Genomic DNA, 20,701 nt, shown 5'->3' with positions numbered 1-20,701 from the left:
CGCGACAGAATTGATTTAACAAATAATTTATTATATAAATGTATTCCCGTGTGATCAAACACGTTTATAATTTCGTTTTCACAGACCTTTAGATGCCGAACGTTTGTCAGAGCAAAACGGCGCGCAAAGTCAGCTGGAGCTGAAGTCGAGCTCGAGCTCGACGGCCGGCAGCGACGATTCGCTGGACAAGAGCGACCTGGATGAGAACTTGGTCGAATCACAAGACCACTATAAGTCCTTTCGGAGCACGCCGATTATCCTGGAGCTTAGCCAGAAAATCGGCAGCGATCGGAGCGCGTTCGTCAGGCACGGTACGCCCAATTCGCACGCCACGAATTCGGACAATCCGCGCGAGAGCCCGATATCGATCGTCGAGACGTCGAAGCGGGATCCTCCAACGTCGCACAGGATCCACGAAACGAAGAACACGAGTCCAAGTACGACGACGACGACGAATGAGAGAGCGGCGGTGGAGAATCAGCCGCCGCAGCCGCAGAAGAAGAAGAATCCCTACTCGATAGAGGAACTGCTCAAAAAGGACGAGAGCAAATCCACGTCCAGAAGGCCGAGATTGCCCAACATCGGCGTGGTCCAACCGTGTGGCATTATCGTGAGCAAGGAAATTTAAGGTTGTCGATCTCGTGTCGAGCGCCCAAATAAGGCTGTCGGAGTTGCAAATATATACGTTGCATTTGCGTTATTTACACGAAGTATAGACTATATCGAAATTCAGCGATGAAGCTTTGCTCGGGCGGACGTTATACAGTGTGAGCATACATCATCGGCCATAGGTACGTGTGTAGTATTAGCGGGTGCAAAGAAAAATTGTACGATGTAAAACGCATTTGATGAAAGTTGAGTATAGCAGGGTCGAGGTAGCAGGAAATTGAATACCATTGAAAAGGGAAGGCTCAGAACTCGACTGCGTTGATTTAAAACTTGGCAGGATTACAAAGAAAGTTCCCTCAAACAATACTTCTATTTGAGTGCAGATTATCAATTATTTTCGAGATATTTTATCAATAAATTTAATGGCGTCTTTAGAGTTTATTAGTACGCTCACATACGAGTATTTATGGCATAGTGTATATGGTAACTGTTTCGTAATTATTTTATTTCATGACTAATTATATTACAATTTATATAATATAAATTTTTTATGTTAAAATATTTTATTTTTTATATCAACAGTAATTATTTTTATCACAAAATATTATTATATAAAAAATTAATTAATTTTGGGATTTAAACTCGAATCTACAAATTATTAGGCTTGCACTAAATTTATTATTAAAATATTTTGGAAACAGTTGATCGTTTGCATCCAAATAGGAGTATTATCACATTCGGGGGAACTTTCTCTTATAATCCTGCAAAGTCGGTTTTATCAAAATCGGCGGAGTTCAGTTCTGAGCCTTCCCTTGTGAATATATCGCGGCACGTGTACTTGAAAGTAATTTCTTTGCACCTGATGAATAACCTTTGTGGATACAGTGAGAGTAGCAAATGTCTTAAATGTTTAACTTAGAAATTAAGAAGTTTGATAGAAGAGATTAGAAGCAGATGGTTTTTGAAGCTTCTTACTTCTTCTTCTTCGAGAGAGAGAGATATGAGAGACAGAGGTAGCTGTTCTGTGAAGTGAAATAAAAAGATAGCGCCATATGTAATATTAGAATCGAAAAACTGTAGTGTCAACCTTAACGTAGTGAGGTATATGTACTCCTTGTGTAAGTTAACTTATAAATTAAATTATTTTCATTCCTCCCGTTCCGCGTTGCGAATCTCGACCGCCGTTTCTCGCTGGCGATCGGTACACACGGCTGTTAACTGCTTCGAGATTCTAAGATTTTGCTTAATTCTGAAATTGCGTACGGCTAGTTAAGACTGGCGAAGAAAAACGTGAAGTGCTCTTGGAAATCCGGGGGAATTTTCCAATACTTTCACTAATTTATCTTGAATAGTCGATCGCGAATAGCGAATTGCTGGAGGTGAAATATCAATTAACGTGCCGGTTTTTTTTCGCGCGGTAATTCCCATGCCAACGTAACGTAAGAAATTCAGCACTTCCAGGCCATCGTGTCACGCAATAAAATTCGACACTTGTACATTCCACCTTTGGAAGTCGAGACATAACTCCGCGCCTACGTAACGACCGTCGAAACACGATATACGTCCGATAAAAGTATCGGGGACGACGAAAATATTTTTATCTAGCTGAGCTCGAGCATGTATAGGTATAGCCGGCTGAATCTTGAAACGTGTCTTTGGCAGCCCGCTCGACGGTGTACCGCTCCGAGGAAAAGGCAATTATGCGTCCGTGTTTCCATTGTAGTTTGCACTTTAGAGCCCGGTGCGAAATAGCCGCGAGACGCCGTTATACACGGCCCGGAGATCGGGCAATTAAATGAAAGCCTAATAAACAAACGGCTGTAAAGCACGCGGATGGAGATGTACACGTAAGAAGCCGCGGTGGCAGCGCAGTAAAGCCATAAACGGTTCGGTTGAGAGTGTCATACGTGGACACGCCGTGTGTATACCTTGTAAAATACGACGATACGTCGCTCGCGTAAAAAAAAAGGGAATTAAATAGCGGTGTTACCGAGCGGCCGGTAGGGCCTCCCCCAACCCTTCCCCCCTTCTCTACTTCCCCCCTTGCATTTACAACGTTGTAAACCTTTGTATTTCGTTCCTTATCGCAGACTAATTAATGCACTATAAAACTCTAGTGCTTTAATGCCGAACGATTTGCTCGTTTTGCTCCCTCACGCCCGCCGATTGCATGCTTATTTCGGGGTGACGTCTCGATCTTGCAAGAAGCGCGGAAGGAATCGTGTTTCTCGCGCTTCCTTTTATTTATGGTTCTTCTTTTGGGAAAAAAGATCCCACCGCAAATCGGCTTGACAAACCGTATGTGAAGGGAAACACGAGGAGTCTGTGGCACACCCCTCTGTACTTACACTGGCTGTCTTACAAACGGAAGCTAACACGCTTACACGCTCAAACTTCCCTTTTATTTGCCATACACGGAGATTATTAGATCTTAAGATGAGTGTGGAACACGTCCTGAAAGGAAAAGGCCCATTACTCGTGTAGGCATTCGCCTGAAATATTTATTTTAGATTTAGACGACGCGAAATTATGAGCATTCCGTGCGTCAAATTATCCGTAAGCCAAAAAAGAGACAAGGTAAAATTTAAATTTGTATATCCCTTGTCGAATGTCAAAGATGAGTCTAAATATCTATACCGCGATATTGCGACGTCGCTGCACGGAATGCTCATACAGAGATCTGACAATTAGAATAATAGTTCTGTACAATATAATAATTGCGCCCGAACAGTCTCGTTGGTCCGCAAACTTCAGAAAATAATCTCTCTAGAGCTAGGATCGAGAAAGATAAGAAAATTGAGACGTTAATTAAACTGCAATTAAAATCAAACAATGCTAACGTAAAAAATATCGAAGATATAATTACGATTCGTTATAGTTTCAAGTATTGTCGCTGCAGGCCTTCGAAGACCGTCGCGTAAAATTATGCAAGTTATCGATTGAATAATACTCGTAATATAAACTTATTCTGTATGATATCATTAAATACACTAGTCAAAATGATATATGTACTTTGTTTACCTTGCACGTCTTTATGCAGCATGTTTTATACGTCAATGTTTACGAGAAAATGACGGCGATGCGGAATAGTCGTGTATCCAAATGCGCGTCGTAGCCGATATAGTCATCATCTTCGACGACTTTTACGATTCGGCAGCTTATGAATAATCATTAATTTTTATTGAGTATTATGATATTGCACACCGAAAAGAAGAATCTATTTGCATAAAAATTATACCTCTTTATATACCATCTCGTCGAAAAGATTACAAGCTATGGAGCTGCACGAGTATTCCGTAGCTATGTAAAATACAGAATAATTTCATGATAAAAAATTTAATTCATAAGTGTTATTCTCGACACTACATTATAAAGGCACATGAATGAGTACTTAAGAACTTAAATAATTACATAATATGAATAATATATATTTATATTGCTCCGATAATACGGCACGGATTATAGCGTCGATAAAATTTATAGAATAATTTTTTTCTTGAATTATCATTTAACTTACATTTAACAACACATGTGTATGAAACTTAACATATAGTATTCAAAACTACGAAATTGCTTGATTAATCTTTCTAACTACATGAACATAATATACATTAATAACACAAGTATGAGATTCGAGTAGAATTAAGAGAAGATTTGAATGGAAAAATATTTCATTTTCCTTAATAAGAGGGACTATTCTGTAAGTTAATACCTATAATTAAACGAAATTTTTTAAATTTCATATTTAATAAATTTTGTAATAATGTTTATTAACTTTGCAATAATTACTCGTATTAATTGTATATATGTATGTAAAAAGTCAATAGTCTAAGGAAGACAGTTCTTTTCGGCACATATCGAAATACGATAAGACTAAAAATACACCACATATAGATGTGGAAATGTTCACGGCACGCAATAATAAACATTCGTTGAATGAAACAGCTGTAAGTCGTATCCGTTTTATACATAAGTTTTCATCGTCATGAAATTCCGTTCCTAGTTAAACTTATAACACCGCGAAAGCGATGATCTAAGCAATTGCGCTCAAATAGCGCAAATTCCATAAAAGTTTCACGCTCCGCCGTTTCATCTTATGTACATACAATATAGCTTCACCTCATATCTCAGCTATATACAGGCCCGTTTAATCCTTTATACTCGCAACGATCAGGCGTCTTAGAGCTGAAAGTTATGCTGTGAATGATTGAGAGTATTCGTAGACATGGTATGCACCGGATGCGACGGCGCCGGTGTGTAGAGACTGTGATGCGAGTGCGACTTCGCCCTGGAGAGCTCGCTATAGCGGTCCTGTTCGGGCGGAGCCACTAGGAGAACCGGTCTCAAGGACAGAGACTTGCGAGAGCCAGCCACGCTTTGGGCCTCGTTCACGTAGCCCGGATTTACTTCGCCTAAGACAAATGAAAAATTAATGACACGCTATTTCCCGTTAAATAGACGCAAATATTTTAATAACTGCTTTAAGAATTGCTTGCTATTAATCACCTTTGTACAAGGATCCGTTGTTGAAAGGTTCCGGTTGCAGTCTCACGTGTCTAGAAGCCAAAATAAAGGCAAGAGCGGACAAGGTGGCCGCATCCAGAGCCGCGATTGCAGCGAGCGGTATCGCCCATCTCACAGCGCAGGCACCGGGATTGTATCTAAAAGAATAGTTTCCTGATTACTGCTTTTCTCACGTTCATTGCTATCGCGATTATGTTTTCAACGTATAAGGCAGTGCTACTATTATTTATCGCTTCGCAATAATTTGCGTGCAAAAGTAGCGTCTAATTGAGATATATGATGTTACAATATAAAATCTCTAAGGCGAAAATTTTCTCGCTAACGTAGACTCTTTAATGAATATAGAATTGATTTTTTAAGAGATCCTTTTTTGTACCAAAAATTAATTTAAAAAGTCTTTTGTGAGTTTGCGATGCCTTCGCAAATTAAACGCCAGATAAGTTGATAATAAAATTCTACTTATTTGTCGATTTCATCCAATTCTCGAGAATCAAGTAAAAACCGCGAGTGTATAAAAGAAATCGCTCAAAAATATTTTTCATTCTTGCTTTCATATTTTTCTTTTCTACGTACGCGCGCGTGACCTGCACGAATACACAATACACACCTGGATGCAGCTGCGCCACATACGGCGCGGATCACCGGCGAGTCCCAACCGAGAGGATAGATGCACACTCCGATCGCCATACAGATCGCTGAAAAGAAAGCATCCGATATATTATTATAGTTACATAAAACATCCAGTTATATATCCAATGGTGCTGTCACTGGAAGCCGGTAGACAGATTATAAATATTTCTCGCGCTGTGATTTGTGCATAACCGTTTAATTTGTTCTCCTTCTCGAGATAATTATACAGCGCAGAAGCGTGACGAAAGTTTGGCGAGAAACGATAAATGGTCAATGTTAGGACTTATTGCGGCAGGTCTAAATACACTTTAATAATACGGCGCCCCTTATCCTTACGGTTCTATTATTTGCATCCACATCGCAGTTAGATGCAGCAGGGGCGTGGATCACGCTCTCGCATTTACACCAGACGTAATCGCGCAGGTGGCCATGTGGAGGCCGGTAGTGAAAGGGACTTGTGAACAACCGTAACTTTTCTGCCATTGCTAATACGTTTACCAACGAGCCGAGGCGATATTGTTTCCCGGCGAGCGAGCGATTTCAATGCGCGAATCACGCACAGTGGAACACGGAGCTCGGTTTCAATCATTTCCTTCGATTTTATATTCTTTCCATTCATTTTCTATCTGTAGTTTTCATTTTTTCACCTCGTTTTTCACTGTTATATTCGTAGTGCTAAATTATGTTCAATTTGAGTCGTTTGTAATAATTATTCCTATTCGCCACTACTCTTATTAAAAAGAGAATGTCGTCAACTTTACTAAAACAATGTTAATTTAACTAAATCAATAAAGTTAAAATAATACTGTTTTGTGTTAAAATAATAAATTTTACACACATGATAGTTAAAAATAACAAAATGTTATTTAACTCAAGGTATTGGTTGGAATTTCATCCTTTAATATTTAACAGTGTTGCCTTTGTTCGCACTTCGTAGACTTCTACGGTTGGTTTGGTAATTTGCATCTCTTTATTCTTGCTAATTCTGTTTGGCTTTGCTTGTTATTATACAACATCCTGCGCACGTACTCGCTCTTTATACTTTCTAATGATTTTGTAACGCATATCGTAATCTTCCTGTATACTCCAGGTTCAGAGAGCCTGCTCTGGGTTGACGGTAAACGCTGCTATCACTGGCTACATCCTATATAATTCCTACAATTCATATACTTGAAATGTCATTTCGCTTCTCGCGGTGATACATTTTCCTCTTCGTGTTTCACGCTACGGATCGAGCGCGACTCGGCGTGTAACTTTCACTGTCGTAACTCGAGCATGAGGCAGCGTTAATGTTTGCTCGCAACGAATCTTTGTTGCTGACACTGCCGAAACTTTGCTACCAGATGTATGTAAGTCTGCTTATATAAGTCACGCCGTTCGTTCGCCGTTTAATAAATTACACGCTCGTCAACTTGTTACTCTTGTTAGTCAGCATCTTGCGGCGCATGCTGTGCAATTTTCGCGTTATTACGCATACTGTGAGTTTATTCATCGTTGCGTTAAGTAAACGAAGAATTTACCTTGTTTGTAACTAAAGCGCGATTTGTCAACTTTACTGATTAAACATGGAAATTGAGCAGCAAAGCGCATAATTTAGAGATACTACTATGAATAAACCATACATCTTATCGAGATTATACGAGTCGTCATTATATAGGAGTAGGACACCGAGTTGCACTAATTTAATTAATAAACATACACAACATGCACAATAATGCATAAACATAATAATTCTCATAAACTTTGAATCTCATCTCATTTGAGACAACTTATCTCGAACGGTCATTTTAAACAAAGAAGATTATATTTATAAACTATGTTGCAATGACGGTTAACTAAAAATACAGGAAAAATTATCTGAAACTATAATATTTATTATGACTAAAAAGAAATTACGATTAGTAATTCCAAAAACCAACGAGACAATAAAAATAGAGGTAAGAATAGTTTATTTACCACGTCCAATTTTTAAAAAATACTCGTAAATATCATATGCGATATTTTTGGAACGAGCTATTTCGTACACCCGACTAGCACAAGAATATGCCACTTCATCTATTAAGTGAGATATAAGCTTTATGACAATAACTTATTCGTGTGTCCTCTAGCCCCGGTCTCCCCTACTCAGTTTTGCCTTAGTACGAGAATAATAATAAACACGGCGGTTGTACATTTCGCCGTACAAAGTAAAGATCAAAATTAGTGCGATATACTCTCTAATACGTACAGAATGCAATGCTGGCACTTACCGAATTTTTCTATACAGATGCTCTGTGTAGAAAGAGTCTACGACGGCTCGTTTTATTATTGTCCCGATGTCGATTATCTGGTTCGAAAATTTTACACGTTTCTCTAAAAAAAATATATCGTGTGCACGTGAGCATTAACACAATTAATAACACGATTTAACCGAGGATAGCAGCACCTGTCACGAAGAAAGCGAGGTATTCGGTCGACCAATAGGCTGCATTCCTAGGTTGGCCTATGTATACTCCTTCTTTAGTTTAATGAAAAATAAAAATAAGAAAAGTGGGGTACCCGGTTATATACTACTTTTCCTTACAATTCTATCGAAAATTATATTGATCATTTTGGACCACAGCCTTCAACTAAAAAAAGATATCGTTATATTTTTGTAGTCGCAAATGCATTTTCAAAATTTGTGTGGCTATTCGAAATACGATCAATTAGATTATATATAACAGAGAGATTTTATATAAATTAAATAAATTGGTTGTGAATTGATATGTACATACAAAGTCTTGACATGTGCAAACCTTTCATCATCCTTAGGGAAAGTAAAGAAATGGCAATTTAAGTTTTTGCTGGTATAGTTTGGCAGTCTCGAACACTGCGAATTTTATAACTTTTCTTTTATTCATTTTGGCGACACACTGATTTGCACTGATTAACGAATTTTTAATTTTTACGATACTAGTCGGTTTACATGATTGTGATTAATCCGATTGCTAAAAGTAAATACCCACTATATTTCACCGAAAATTTGAGCGCTGTGGCGTCACACCGACTTTGCATTACCACATATACAAAAATCCTCTGATTGGTGGCACCATCGAAAATGGCGATGCGCAGTACGGATCGGCGCAAACCACAAAAAAGGGTTAAGTAACAGTACTAGTTATACTATGCTCTAACTATCGGACATATATGACATGTGACCCATAGAGCAGACTAGCGCGCGCGATAACAACGTCGTGCACGACGCGCGATATCCAATAAGGGTGCAGCGATGAATAGAAAAGCTTTACGTTCTGCCGGAGCCCGACATAGAGGCAACTAGAAATCACTAAAATTTCCCATGCGGATGCATGTCATTGGTTAATCAATTTCCTTTGTAACTCAGTCGATAGCCAATAAGAGAACATATAAATGTAATATATCGTTTATTCGCTTTTCCTTTTTATTTAACACAACGATTAATGATAATTATACGCTATAAATTTTGCTTGATCAATAAGAAACTTATATACGGAAGCACATATCAAAGTATGTCGTAGTTATCGAGAACTAAGGTAACAAAGGTTCGGCCCCGGTGAAACGCATACTCCCTCGTCTTCGCCAACCGAAGGTTGGGAGAAGTCGGAAGAAAAAGTCTTTATTATTAAAACAAAACGTTTTTATAATAGGTTTTTAAATTATATTTAACTATATTTAACTATATTTAACTATATTTAAACTATATTTAAACTATATATATTTTCCAATAAACATTGGAAAAGAAACGTTTTATCGAACGTTTTTCGAATGGACATTTTTACTCATGAGAAACGTTTCTAGAAATCGGTTTTAAAACCTTTCGAAAAAACGCTTATAAAATATTTCTGAAACGTGTATGTGTATGTGCTACCTGGGTAGCGATAAAATTGCCGACAAAGCTACACCATTGATAGGTTGAAAATTTTGTCGCTATCGCTATCGCTATCGCCTCGCAAAAACATGTACCTGTGTAAAAAACTTAATGCGGATACAGATTATATTATTATATTCATTATAATATACCTGGTATGTTGCTCTGTTGCGATATCAGATTGTTATACAAACTCATGAAGAGTCACACATATACTTTAGTTTAATTATCGGCCGCTTGGTGCCTTTCACCTTGTATCTTTGCGATTATTTAAGTTGTTTGCAAAATTTATGTTATACATTTATATTAGAATTTATAATATTTTAGTCGAAAATCTTGCAAATAATTGAATAACTTTATATCTTCAATATTGACTAAGTTTTATTATTTAGTTTAATTTCACTATTAGCTTTATTTCGGAAAAATAAAATTAACAAAAAGTTTTTTTGATTCTCGATAGCGGTTGTTTTGTAATGATTCTTATATAAGGATAGGACATAGATGGATACTTTGGATCCTATAAGGAGTATAAAGCAGAACTCATGGTCCGATCTTGTACTCAAGATCGTTCTCGTCATACACTCGAAATGTTGTATGGTCATTTTACTTGCTGGGGATGGTAGCCTTAAGACTGTTCAGACATTCGGACGGTCTTGAGTATACGTTCGGACTGTGAATATTGTTCCTGAGGATCTGGTAGTCTGATACTAGTCAGAGAAGTGTCATCTTTACCTTTACCTTTACCTGCATTTCCATCTCTTAAAGACTGATAAAATAGACTAATAATATAGACATCATCATCATCATAGGAAATTGTTTCTTCATTCGACTTTTATTTCAAAATTAAATTCAAACGAAATTAAACATATAGCATATTGCGATTGAGGACCGTGATTGAATCGATTACGTATCGATCACAACTGGACATAGATATTGGTAACAATTCTATGTCGATCCGACCTATTGTGTATCGATCACAATCGTATTTAATCTCGATCATCCTCAATCGCAACACAATACTATACTATACACTATACTATATACTATACGCTATACACTATACATACACCACTTTGCTATAGTCCACTATGCATATATATTACAGTAAAAATTGAATGAAAAAGCAGTTTCCTTGTACCATTTAAATAATATATGACTATAAATAATCTAACATAATATAACTATAAATAATATACTAACATAATATAGCAATAAATAATATAACAATTAACTAACAATATAGTATATAAAGTGGCAGCTCAGCTTTCAAAAGAAAGATCTCAATATAATAATTAAGTGCCATGGGTGGTTCTACTTGAGCCCCCAATGCCGCACATATCACGCATCATAATTTAAAATGTCAGGTAATGGTTTAGGTTAAGGTGCCTAAGCACAATATGTATAAAGCATATTGTGCTGGCTGAACTGGTAACGTTGACTAGCATTTTTTTTTTTTTTTTTTTACAAAAGCTGTATTTCTTTATTTTTGCAATGTATGACTACAGGTTGATAGCAGATATTTGTTCAGATATCGCAACGGATCCGGTATCATCTGTGTCCGCATTAAACTCGTGTTTTGCCGATATAGAGCCTGCCGATATAATCTGACAGCAGATTGTTGGCAGAAACCGAGCAAAATCTGTTCATTATTTAAACATTTAAGGTAGTTCTCCGGTCCTGATACTAGAGAAAATTAATTTTCTATAGATTTTCTTGAAACTGTGAATATACGTTAATTTAGGTGTGCTTTATGCGTGGTACCTCTTCCGGTATAAGAAAATTAAGATACTGATGAGCTCTTTTTTTTCCCTTATTATTATTATTATTATTATTATTATTATTATTATTATAGAGAAACCGAAACTAAGTTGTATCACATCCAAAGTAAGACTTATGACTGGATTAACATGAACGCCTCAATAAAAGCGTCCCAAACAGAAGTTAAACTACGCAGCATACACTCGTTCACTCGTAATTCCTCACACTCTGGACTGTGTACGTGTATGGGTGTATGTATAATTGTTCGTGTATGTCCGCGGTGTTTTGAACTCGGTAATGCCGTGGGTGCGTTGGGCCCAAGGAACTGCGCGGATCACTTCCCCCTGCGGCCTAAGGGAGCTTTTCGCCCGCCGTGGGTGGTTCATAGCGAAATCGCGGAGTAAGCGGATTTGGCCGCTGTTATATATCTTTATAAATGGAACTACTCGGGGGCTCCCGTCCGCGCGCGCGCCAGCGCGGACGTTCCATATCGCTCAGAGGATTTGCAAAATTACGCCTTTGTTGCCGCGTCGCGCCGCGCGCCGTCCCGACTTGAAAATCTCGAGAAAAATTGTCGTTGGTCTCTGAGCCGTCAGATTGACGCGGATCGTCTGGCGAGTTATAACACTCCGGTAATTGACACTTTACCGCAAAGTTGTGCGGTAAATTTCAAGATTACACCTATAATATGAATTATGTTTACACGAATCTTTTTCATAGATAATAATCAATGTGAATTGATATAAATTGATGATTAATTTTGGTAAATTGATTAATTTCTTTAAACTGTATATATTTTTGCAAATAATCCTACAAAAATAAAAGATAGTTTTAAACTAGATTAGATTAGATCCATTTTAGTTATAATTTATTTGTTAACTATACACAGTGTGACATAAAAGATATTTATTCCTTACGGAAATTTAAGACTGTAATTATTTGGCTAGTGATTAATTACTTATTTTCAGTATTAAAAGAACTGTTTTTAATGCTTTATTTAATGCTGAAAATAAGTAATTAGAATCACTAGTCAAATAATCGCACTATTAAACTTCTGTAAGGGATGATGACTTCTTGACCGTGTGTTACGCAAAGGCGATATCCCAGAATACTGCTTTTCCGACTACGGAAATCTTCCTGGGAATAACGTGTGCCTGCCGAGGTGGCGTTATCACCGTATGCACCGAGAATGTTTTCACAAGTTTACGCACGTAATTTAGCTGTAGAGCTAACAATTTGGAACATAACTAATTTTCAATCCTTTGTCAGTATCGATAAAATGACAAACAATTCTTTAATAAGGACACTAAACATGTATTTTTTTTTTAAAGGAGATTTAAGAATTAACAACAGTAGGTACGCTCGCTCGGCATTCGTAATCAAGCGTTCGCTGATAAATCATTTACTGCCATCTACGAGTTATTTGTTATATTTAACGTATAAAATGTACATAAACGTACATAAACAAAGTTTATGAGAATGTGAATCGTATACATATCTTATTGAGACTACGTGTCGTCATTAAAGGAGTAGGTCATCAGGTTGCAAAACTAATTTAGATACAAATTAAAGATGAAGATAAAGTCTCGATAGATTATTTCTGATTCTACATATATCGATTCGACCGACGACCGCGGTCGGTTTACGTTAATCATAGAGGCGTTGACGAACGGTATATGCAGACCGGCTTGGGCACGTTATAACGGTCTATTCTACATTTCGCTGGGCCGCCACACGACTCGTCGGCGACCCGCGGTCGACGATCAGCCATGATTACAATTGCAAAAGAAGAACTTTCGATGCCGCAAGACGTACGGCGTGCATCTCAAAACGCGCTTGCGAAGTGAGAAAACCCTTCGTCTGTCCTCCAGTGACGTGACGCAAATTCCCGATAACGAGCTTAGAAATCGCGACGCGGAAATGCTAAAAGTTATACATGCGCCTGGATAATGCGAGCTATCTGGAGAAAGTATCAGCATATTTAGCGCGAATGAAATATACTCCCTCGTCTTCGCCAACCGAAGGTTGGGAGCAGTCGGAAGAAAAAGTCTTTATTATTAAAACAAAACGTTTTTATAATAGGTTTTTAAATTATATTTAACTATATTTAACTATATTTAACTATATTTAAACTATATTTAAACTATATATTTTCCAATAAACATTGGAAAAGAAACGTTTTATCGAACGTTTTTCGAATGGACATTTTTACTCATGAGAAACGTTTCTAGAAATCGGTTTTAAAACCTTTCGAAAAAACGCTTATAAAATATTTCTGAAACGTGTATGTGTATGTGCTACCTGGGTAGCGATAAAATTGCCGACAAAGCTACACCATTGATAGGTTGAAAATTTTGTCGCTATCGCTATCGCTATCGCCTCGCAAAAACATGTACCTGTGTAAAAAACTTAATGCGGATACAGATTATATTATTATATTCATTATAATATACCTGGTATGTTGCTCTGTTGCGATATCAGATTGTTATACAAACTCATGAAGAGTCACACATATACTTTAGTTTAATTATCGGCCGCTTGGTGCCTTTCACCTTGTATCTTTGCGATTATTTAAGTTGTTTGCAAAATTTATGTTATACATTTATATTAGAATTTATAATATTTTAGTCGAAAATCTTGCAAATAATTGAATACTTTATATCTTCAATATTAACTAAGTTTTATATTATTTAGTTTAATTTCACTATTAGCTTTATTTCGGAAAAATAAAATTAACAAAAAGTTTTTTTGATTCTCGATAGCGGTTGTTTTGTAATGATTCTTATATAAAGATAGGACATAGATGGATACTTTGGATCCTATAAGGAGTATAAAGCAGAACTCATGGTCCGATCTTGTACTCAAGATCGTTCTCGTCATACACTCGAAATGTTGTATGGTCATTTTACTTGCTGGGGATGGTAGCCTTAAGACTGTTCAGACATTCGGACGGTCTTGAGTATACGTTCGGACTGTGAATATTGTTCCTGAGGATCTGGTAGTCTGATACTAGTCAGAGAAGTGTCATCTTTACCTTTACCTTTACCTGCATTTCCATCTCTTAAAGACTGATAAAATAGACTAATAATATAGACATCATCATCATCATAGGAAATTGTTTCTTCATTCGACTTTTATTTCAAAATTAAATTCAAACGAAATTAAACATATAGCATATTGCGATTGAGGACCGTGATTGAATCGATTACGTATCGATCACAACTGGACATAGATATTGGTAACAATTCTATGTCGATCCGACCTATTGTGTATCGATCACAATCGTATTTAATCTCGATCATCCTCAATCGCAATATTATACTACACAATACTATACTATACGCTATACTATATACTATACGCTATACACTATACATACACCACTTTCTATTTGCTAGTCCACTATACATATATATTACAGTAAAAATCGAGTGAAAAAGCAGTTTCCTTGTACCATTTAGATAATATAACTATAAATAATATACTAACATAATATAGCAATAAGTAGTACAACAATTAACTAACAATATAGTATATGAAGTAACAAATCAGCTTTCTTAAGATCTCAATAATAATTAAGTGCCATGGGTGGTTCTACTTGAGCCCCCAATGCCGCACATACTCACGCATCATAATTTAAAATGTCAGGTAATGGTTTAGGTTAAGGTGCCTAAGCACAATATGTATAAAGCATATTGTGCTGGCTGAACTGGTAACGTTGACTAGCATTTTTTTTTTTTTTTTTTTATAAAAGCTGTATTTCTTTATTTTTGCAATGTATGACTACAGGTTGATAGCAGATATTTGTTCAGATATCGCAACGGATCCGGTATCATCTGTGTCCGCATTAAACTCGTGTTTTGCCGATATAGAGCCTGCCGATATAATCTGACAGCAGATTGTTGGCAGAAACCGAGCAAAATCTGTTCATTATTTAAACATTTAAGGTAGTTCTCCGGTCCTGATACTAGAGAAAATTAATTTTCTATAGATTTTCTTGAAACTGTGAATATACGTTAATTTAGGTGTGCTTTATGCGTGGTATAAATTTTAGTACGTCTTCCGGCATAAAAAATTAAGATACTGATGAGTTGTGCTTTTTTTTTTTTTTTTTTTTTTTTTTTTTTTTTTTTTTTTCATTATTATTTTTTATTTTATTATTATTATTATTATTATTATTATTATTATTAATACTGTTATTATTATTATAAACTAAGTTGTATCACATCCAAAGTAAGACTTATAACTGCATTAACATGAACGCCTCAATAAAAGCGTCCCAAACAGAAGTTAAACTGCGCAGTATAGACTCGTTCACTCGTAATTCCTCACACTCTGGACTGTGTACGTGTATGGGTGTATGTATAATTGTTCGTGTATGTCCGCGGTGTTTTGAACTCGGTAATGCCGTGGGTGCGTTGGGCCCAAGGAACTGCGCGGATCACTTCCCCCTGCGGCCTAAGGGAGCTTTTCGCCCGCCGTGGGTGGTTCATACCCGGAATCGCGAATCGCGGAATCGCGAAGTAAGCGGATTTGGCCGCTGTTATATCTTTATAAATGGAACAACTCGGGGGCTCCCGTCCGCGCGCGCGCCAGCGCGGACGTTCCATATCGCTCAGAGGATTTGCAAAATTACGCCTTTGTTGCCGCGTCGCGCCGCGCGCCGTCCCGACTTGAAAATCTCGAGAAAAATTGTCGTTGGTCTCTGAGCCGTCAGATTGACGCGGATCGTCTGGCGAGTTATAACACTCCGGTAATTGACACTTTACCGCAAAGTTGTGCGGTAAATTTCAAGATTACTCCTATAATATGAATTATGTTTACACGAATCTTTTTCATAGATAATAATCAATGTGAATTGATATAAATTGATGATTAATTTTGGTAAATTGATTAATTTCTTTAAACTGTATATATTTTTGCAAATAATCCTACAAAAATAAAAGATAGTTTTAAATTAGATTAAATTAGATCCATTTTAGTTATAATTTATTTGTTAACTATACACAGTGTGACATAAAAGATATTTATTCCTTACGGAAATTTAAGACTGTAATTATTTGGCTAGTGATTAATTACTTATTTTCAGTATTAAAAGAACTGTTTTTAATGCTTTATTTAATGCTGAAAATAAGAAATTATAATCACTAGTCAAATAATCGCACTATTAAACTTCTGTAAGGGATGATGACTTTTTGACCGTGTTACGCAATGGCGATATCCCAGAATACTGCTTTTCCGACTACGGAAATCTTCCTGGGAATAACGTGTGCCTGCCGAGGTGGCGTTATCACCGTATGCACCGAGAATGTTTTCACAAGTTTACGCACGTAATTTAGCTGTAGAGCTAACAATTTGGAACATAACTAATTTTCAATCCTTGTCAGTATCAATAAAATGACAAACAATTCTTTAATAAGGACACTAAACATGTATTTTTTTTTTTTTTAAGGAGATTTAAGAATTAACAACAGTAGGTACGCTCGCTCGGCATTCGTAATCAAGCGTTCGCTGATAAATCATTTACTGCCATCTACGAGTTATTTGTTATATTTAACGTATAAAATGTACTTAAACGTACATAAACAAAGTTTATGAGAATGTGAATCGTATACATATCTTATTGAGACTACGTGTCGTCATTAAAGGAGTAGGTCATCAGGTTGCAAAACTAATTTAGATACAAATTAAAGATGCAGATAAAGTCTCGATAGATTATTTCTGATTCTACATATATCGATTCGACCGACGACTGCGGTCGGTTTACGTTAATCATAGAGGCGTTGACGAACGGTATATGCAGACCGGCTTGGGCACGTTATAACGGTCTATTCTACATTTCGCTGGGCCGCCACACGACTCGTCGGCGACCCGCGGGCGACGATCAGCCATGATTACAATTGCAAAAGAATAGAACCTTCGATGCCGCAAGACGTACGGCGTGCATCTCAAAACGCGCTTGCGAAGTGAGAAAACCCTTCGTCTGTCCTCCAGTGACGTGACGCGAATTCCCGATAACGAGCTTGGAAATCGCGACGCGGAAATGCTAAAAGTTATACATGCGCCTGGATAATGCGAGCTATCTGGAGAAAGTATCAGCATATTTAGCGCGAATGAACTATAAGATTCGTTTCCAATTATAATTTCAGGCAGAACACAACTGCATCTCGACCGGAAAGAAGTCTATAGTTTATATATATAAACGTTACAATAATAAAATATTCTGCTTCTCACAGTCAGACTTCTTTTGGGTCAAAATGCTGTTATATACTGCCTAAAATTATAATTAGAAACAAATTATAATTTAATTATAAAAAGTTTCTAATTATATAATATACGTGTATAAATGTAGCTTATTCTTTTTATATATGTATCTTATTATTCTTAAAAGAAGCAGAGTATGCCTTTTTATATCTTCTTCTCTATTATATATAAAGAAAAGGTAATTGAAAAGAAAATAATACACGCGCATGAAACATGCCTAGTAACTCCTCTAACGAGTCAGCCAACGTGAATGTTTCCGATGACACGTCATCCATCAATGAAGCGGCTATTCTTGCAATACCATTATTATTATTCCAGTCGCGTTACGCAAGCAACGTTGGATTATTTCTGCGGTTACCGTGCGCTTTCTAACTTACTAAAAGGATCAACGCGACATTATTCGCTAATAAATAGTTGCGTTCGCGCAATGAAAGATCGCGAACAGCGAGCTTTTAATTATTTGGCACATCGGCACACATATTTAACAAGATCTCTCCTATGAGATTTTTGCGAGAGTTTTCTCGCGGACGCGGGACCGTGACGCGAGGGCAATTTCCGGCGACGATCGGCACCGTTTTAAAGCCGTTATCTCCGCTGTCGGAGATGAAACCGATCGATAGTGTTCAGTACAATAAAGACGCGTTAAGCGGGGCGATTGCGTCACTTCCCGGCTTCGGCTTGGCGCGGCACGGCTCGGCGCATCAGCGCAATTTGCAATTGCATCTGGCTGATAAGGAATTACGGTCGAGATTGCGGTAACGGGCCGCGCGAATATTAGCCTATACCTAATCCGTCGCGCTTTCTAAAACAGATGCGCCAGTTGCGAAACGTCTCGCGCGACATTTGGCATTTATTGAGATCAACGTTTTCCCGATGAGGCGGGACCGGATAATTACCTGACACCACTTGCATCCAGGCGCACATGTAGAACACGGTGGTGCTCTGGCAGAAGAAGAACATGAGCATCGCGCAGATCGCCAGTAGCGCAATTATCACCGCGATCCCGACTAGAATCGCGCTGGCGCGGAAGGGAACGTTGGCGATGGTCGACAGGTCGTCCAGTCGGCCGATGCATTCCTCGCCTAACTCACCTAATTACGAAACATTTCGAATTAATAATATATGTAAACAATTATCTCTCATACTTGGAACGTAGACAGGTTATTATCGAGAAAATCAAATTACACCGTTACATATTAAAGGAGATAAAATTTAAATCAATACCTTGAGTTAAATAACATTTTGTTATTTTTAACTACCATGTATATCGAAATTTATTATTTTAACAAAAAACAGTTTAACTCCATTGGTTTAGCTAAATTAACATTGTCGAATTAACGACATATTTTTTTTGGTAGGAGCAGTGGCGACCTGTAGGAATGGTTATAAAAATAACTCAACTTTAGTTATACATAAACTACGAATTTAACAGTGTAAGTAATTATATGCGATAAAAGATAAATGAAAAAAGATATTACGTTGCCTTATAAATTATAAATTACAGTGGGTTACTTCCGTGGCTCGACCAAAGATATAATAAGCTAGATTATTTCGAAATAATTTCAGACACACACAGTCGGGTAGAAATGAAAAAGAAGATTCTCTTTTCTCAAACCAAATCATTAACAGTAAAGACTCATGGTCGAAACGTCTCGACGTCTTTGATCAATTGATCAAAACCAATAGTCGTAATAGTCAGTAATAGATCGAATAAAAAAAAAATTCTTTATTCTCTGCTTACATCGAGTAAAAATAAGAAGGCACAGCGCAAACGTACCGTTACCGCCGTAGCTGCACCTGGTCCACAGGCCGAATCTCCCGGGATTCTCGTGCTCCAGGTCGCCGAGCCATTCTGGAGTGACAAACGCGACGACGCCGATGATGGCGTAGCATATGGTGAAGATACCCCACAGCACGCCGATCGCCTTGGAATTGCGGATGTAATTGGTCGCGTACATGTGCGAGGACTCGACGTACTCGATCTTCGAACCCATCCCGGAGGCCGCGGCGCGATTTCCCGTCAGCGCGAACTCGATGTCTCCCGATCACCGCGGCGCGTCGTTCAACAGCGATTCTTTCTCGCGCAGCCGTTCGACCATAACATCGGCTCCGCAATACCCACACGCGGAACGGAGGCGCGACCGCGAAATTAAATCGCCTGATTAAATCGCCGGAAGAGAGACGGCGATTCCGCGGCTTCGCGTCGGAGAAGGTCGTCGCTCTTGGACGCTCCGGTCTCCAACGAGATCCAATTGTTCGACGACAATGGGATCGCCGTGCGCAAGACGGAGGAAACTCCCCGCGCGAACAAAGAACCGTACTTTCGCTAACGACTCACACAATCGCGACACGATTTTGCTGTTAAGTCGCTCTCCCTTCGCGGAGTGAATTTTCTCCGAATCGCGGAGACTGTCTCTCTATATTCTTTGTTTCACAATCACGGGTCTTCTGTTCACTTCCCAAGCTGTTTCCCCATCGCCGGTCCCGCTGTGTTTAGAACCAGCGAAACGATCGCACGCTCGTGTCCGCGTTAAACCCAACGGCTGTGCCGCCGTCCGTGACATTTACGTTCGAGCACGTTCACCAATCGCTGAGTCGGCCTGAGTATAGAATCTTTCCTCCGCTCGAGTGACGTGGCTTGGAATGCAGAAGAGCGAGCTGTTGATAAAACGAGTATATACCTAAAATCGTAATCTATCATTTTAAAAGAACAAATAGTCGCGACAGTCAATCAATAAGGCGTCCGGGTGTGTGAATTCTCACCCGGCAGAAAATTAAACTTACCGTAACGTTTGTAGACTTCCTCGAGAAAGGTTTCAAAGAGAACACAAATGACGTCAGCAACCTTATGGGACCTTATGGGAATGCGTGAAAGGAAAGAAAGCAAGCTAGGTGGAAGGCACGATCGACGCGAAGAGTGCTACCGGCGCAATCGAGCTTTGCTGCACGTCGCGAGATTTTGCACATGCAGCGACGGGCACATGCACGCGACGCGGCGACCGGCTACAAGGACGAGCAGAAAATGCGACGTGGAGAAAAGACGGAGGA

General features: G+C 38.2%; 2 protein-coding genes across 3 annotated transcripts in view; one reads left to right on the top strand and one right to left on the bottom strand.

Moving 5' to 3' along the window:
- Positions 1-3,612, top strand: part of Poxn (paired box pox-neuro) — a 23,522-nt gene extending 19,910 nt beyond the window's left edge. Inside the window, exon 6 of the mRNA XM_077422322.1 lies at positions 85-3,612. Within this exon, the coding sequence (XP_077278448.1) occupies positions 85-628 (544 nt within the window). The 3' untranslated portion in view covers positions 629-3,612. The remainder of the gene's footprint in view (positions 1-84) is intronic.
- On the bottom strand, positions 2,990-20,701 carry Lhfpl (LHFPL tetraspan subfamily member 5 protein). Of its 2 annotated transcripts, none has more exons than XM_077422324.1 (6): positions 20,438-20,701; positions 19,431-20,334; positions 18,550-18,744; positions 5,741-5,828; positions 5,116-5,270; positions 2,990-5,021 (listed from the first exon to the last, which is right to left on the bottom strand). In XM_077422324.1, exons 2-6 carry the CDS (start codon positions 19,645-19,647, stop codon positions 4,789-4,791), a joined length of 888 nt encoding a protein of 295 aa, XP_077278450.1. In that variant the 5' UTR covers positions 19,648-20,334; positions 20,438-20,701; the 3' UTR covers positions 2,990-4,788. The 2 variants fall into 2 exon arrangements, with proteins under 2 accessions (XP_077278450.1, XP_077278449.1); XM_077422323.1 differs by having other exon boundaries at positions 19,431-20,311.

The sequence above is a fragment of the Temnothorax americanus genome, unplaced genomic scaffold (assembly GCF_048541705.1).
Source record: "Temnothorax americanus isolate GAGA-0224 unplaced genomic scaffold, ASM4854170v1 Scaffold7, whole genome shotgun sequence".
In the NCBI taxonomy this organism is placed as follows: domain Eukaryota; kingdom Metazoa; phylum Arthropoda; class Insecta; order Hymenoptera; family Formicidae; genus Temnothorax; species Temnothorax americanus.
The sequence above is the reverse complement of the archived record's forward strand: the minus strand, read 5'-3'. Positions and strand labels throughout refer to the sequence as shown.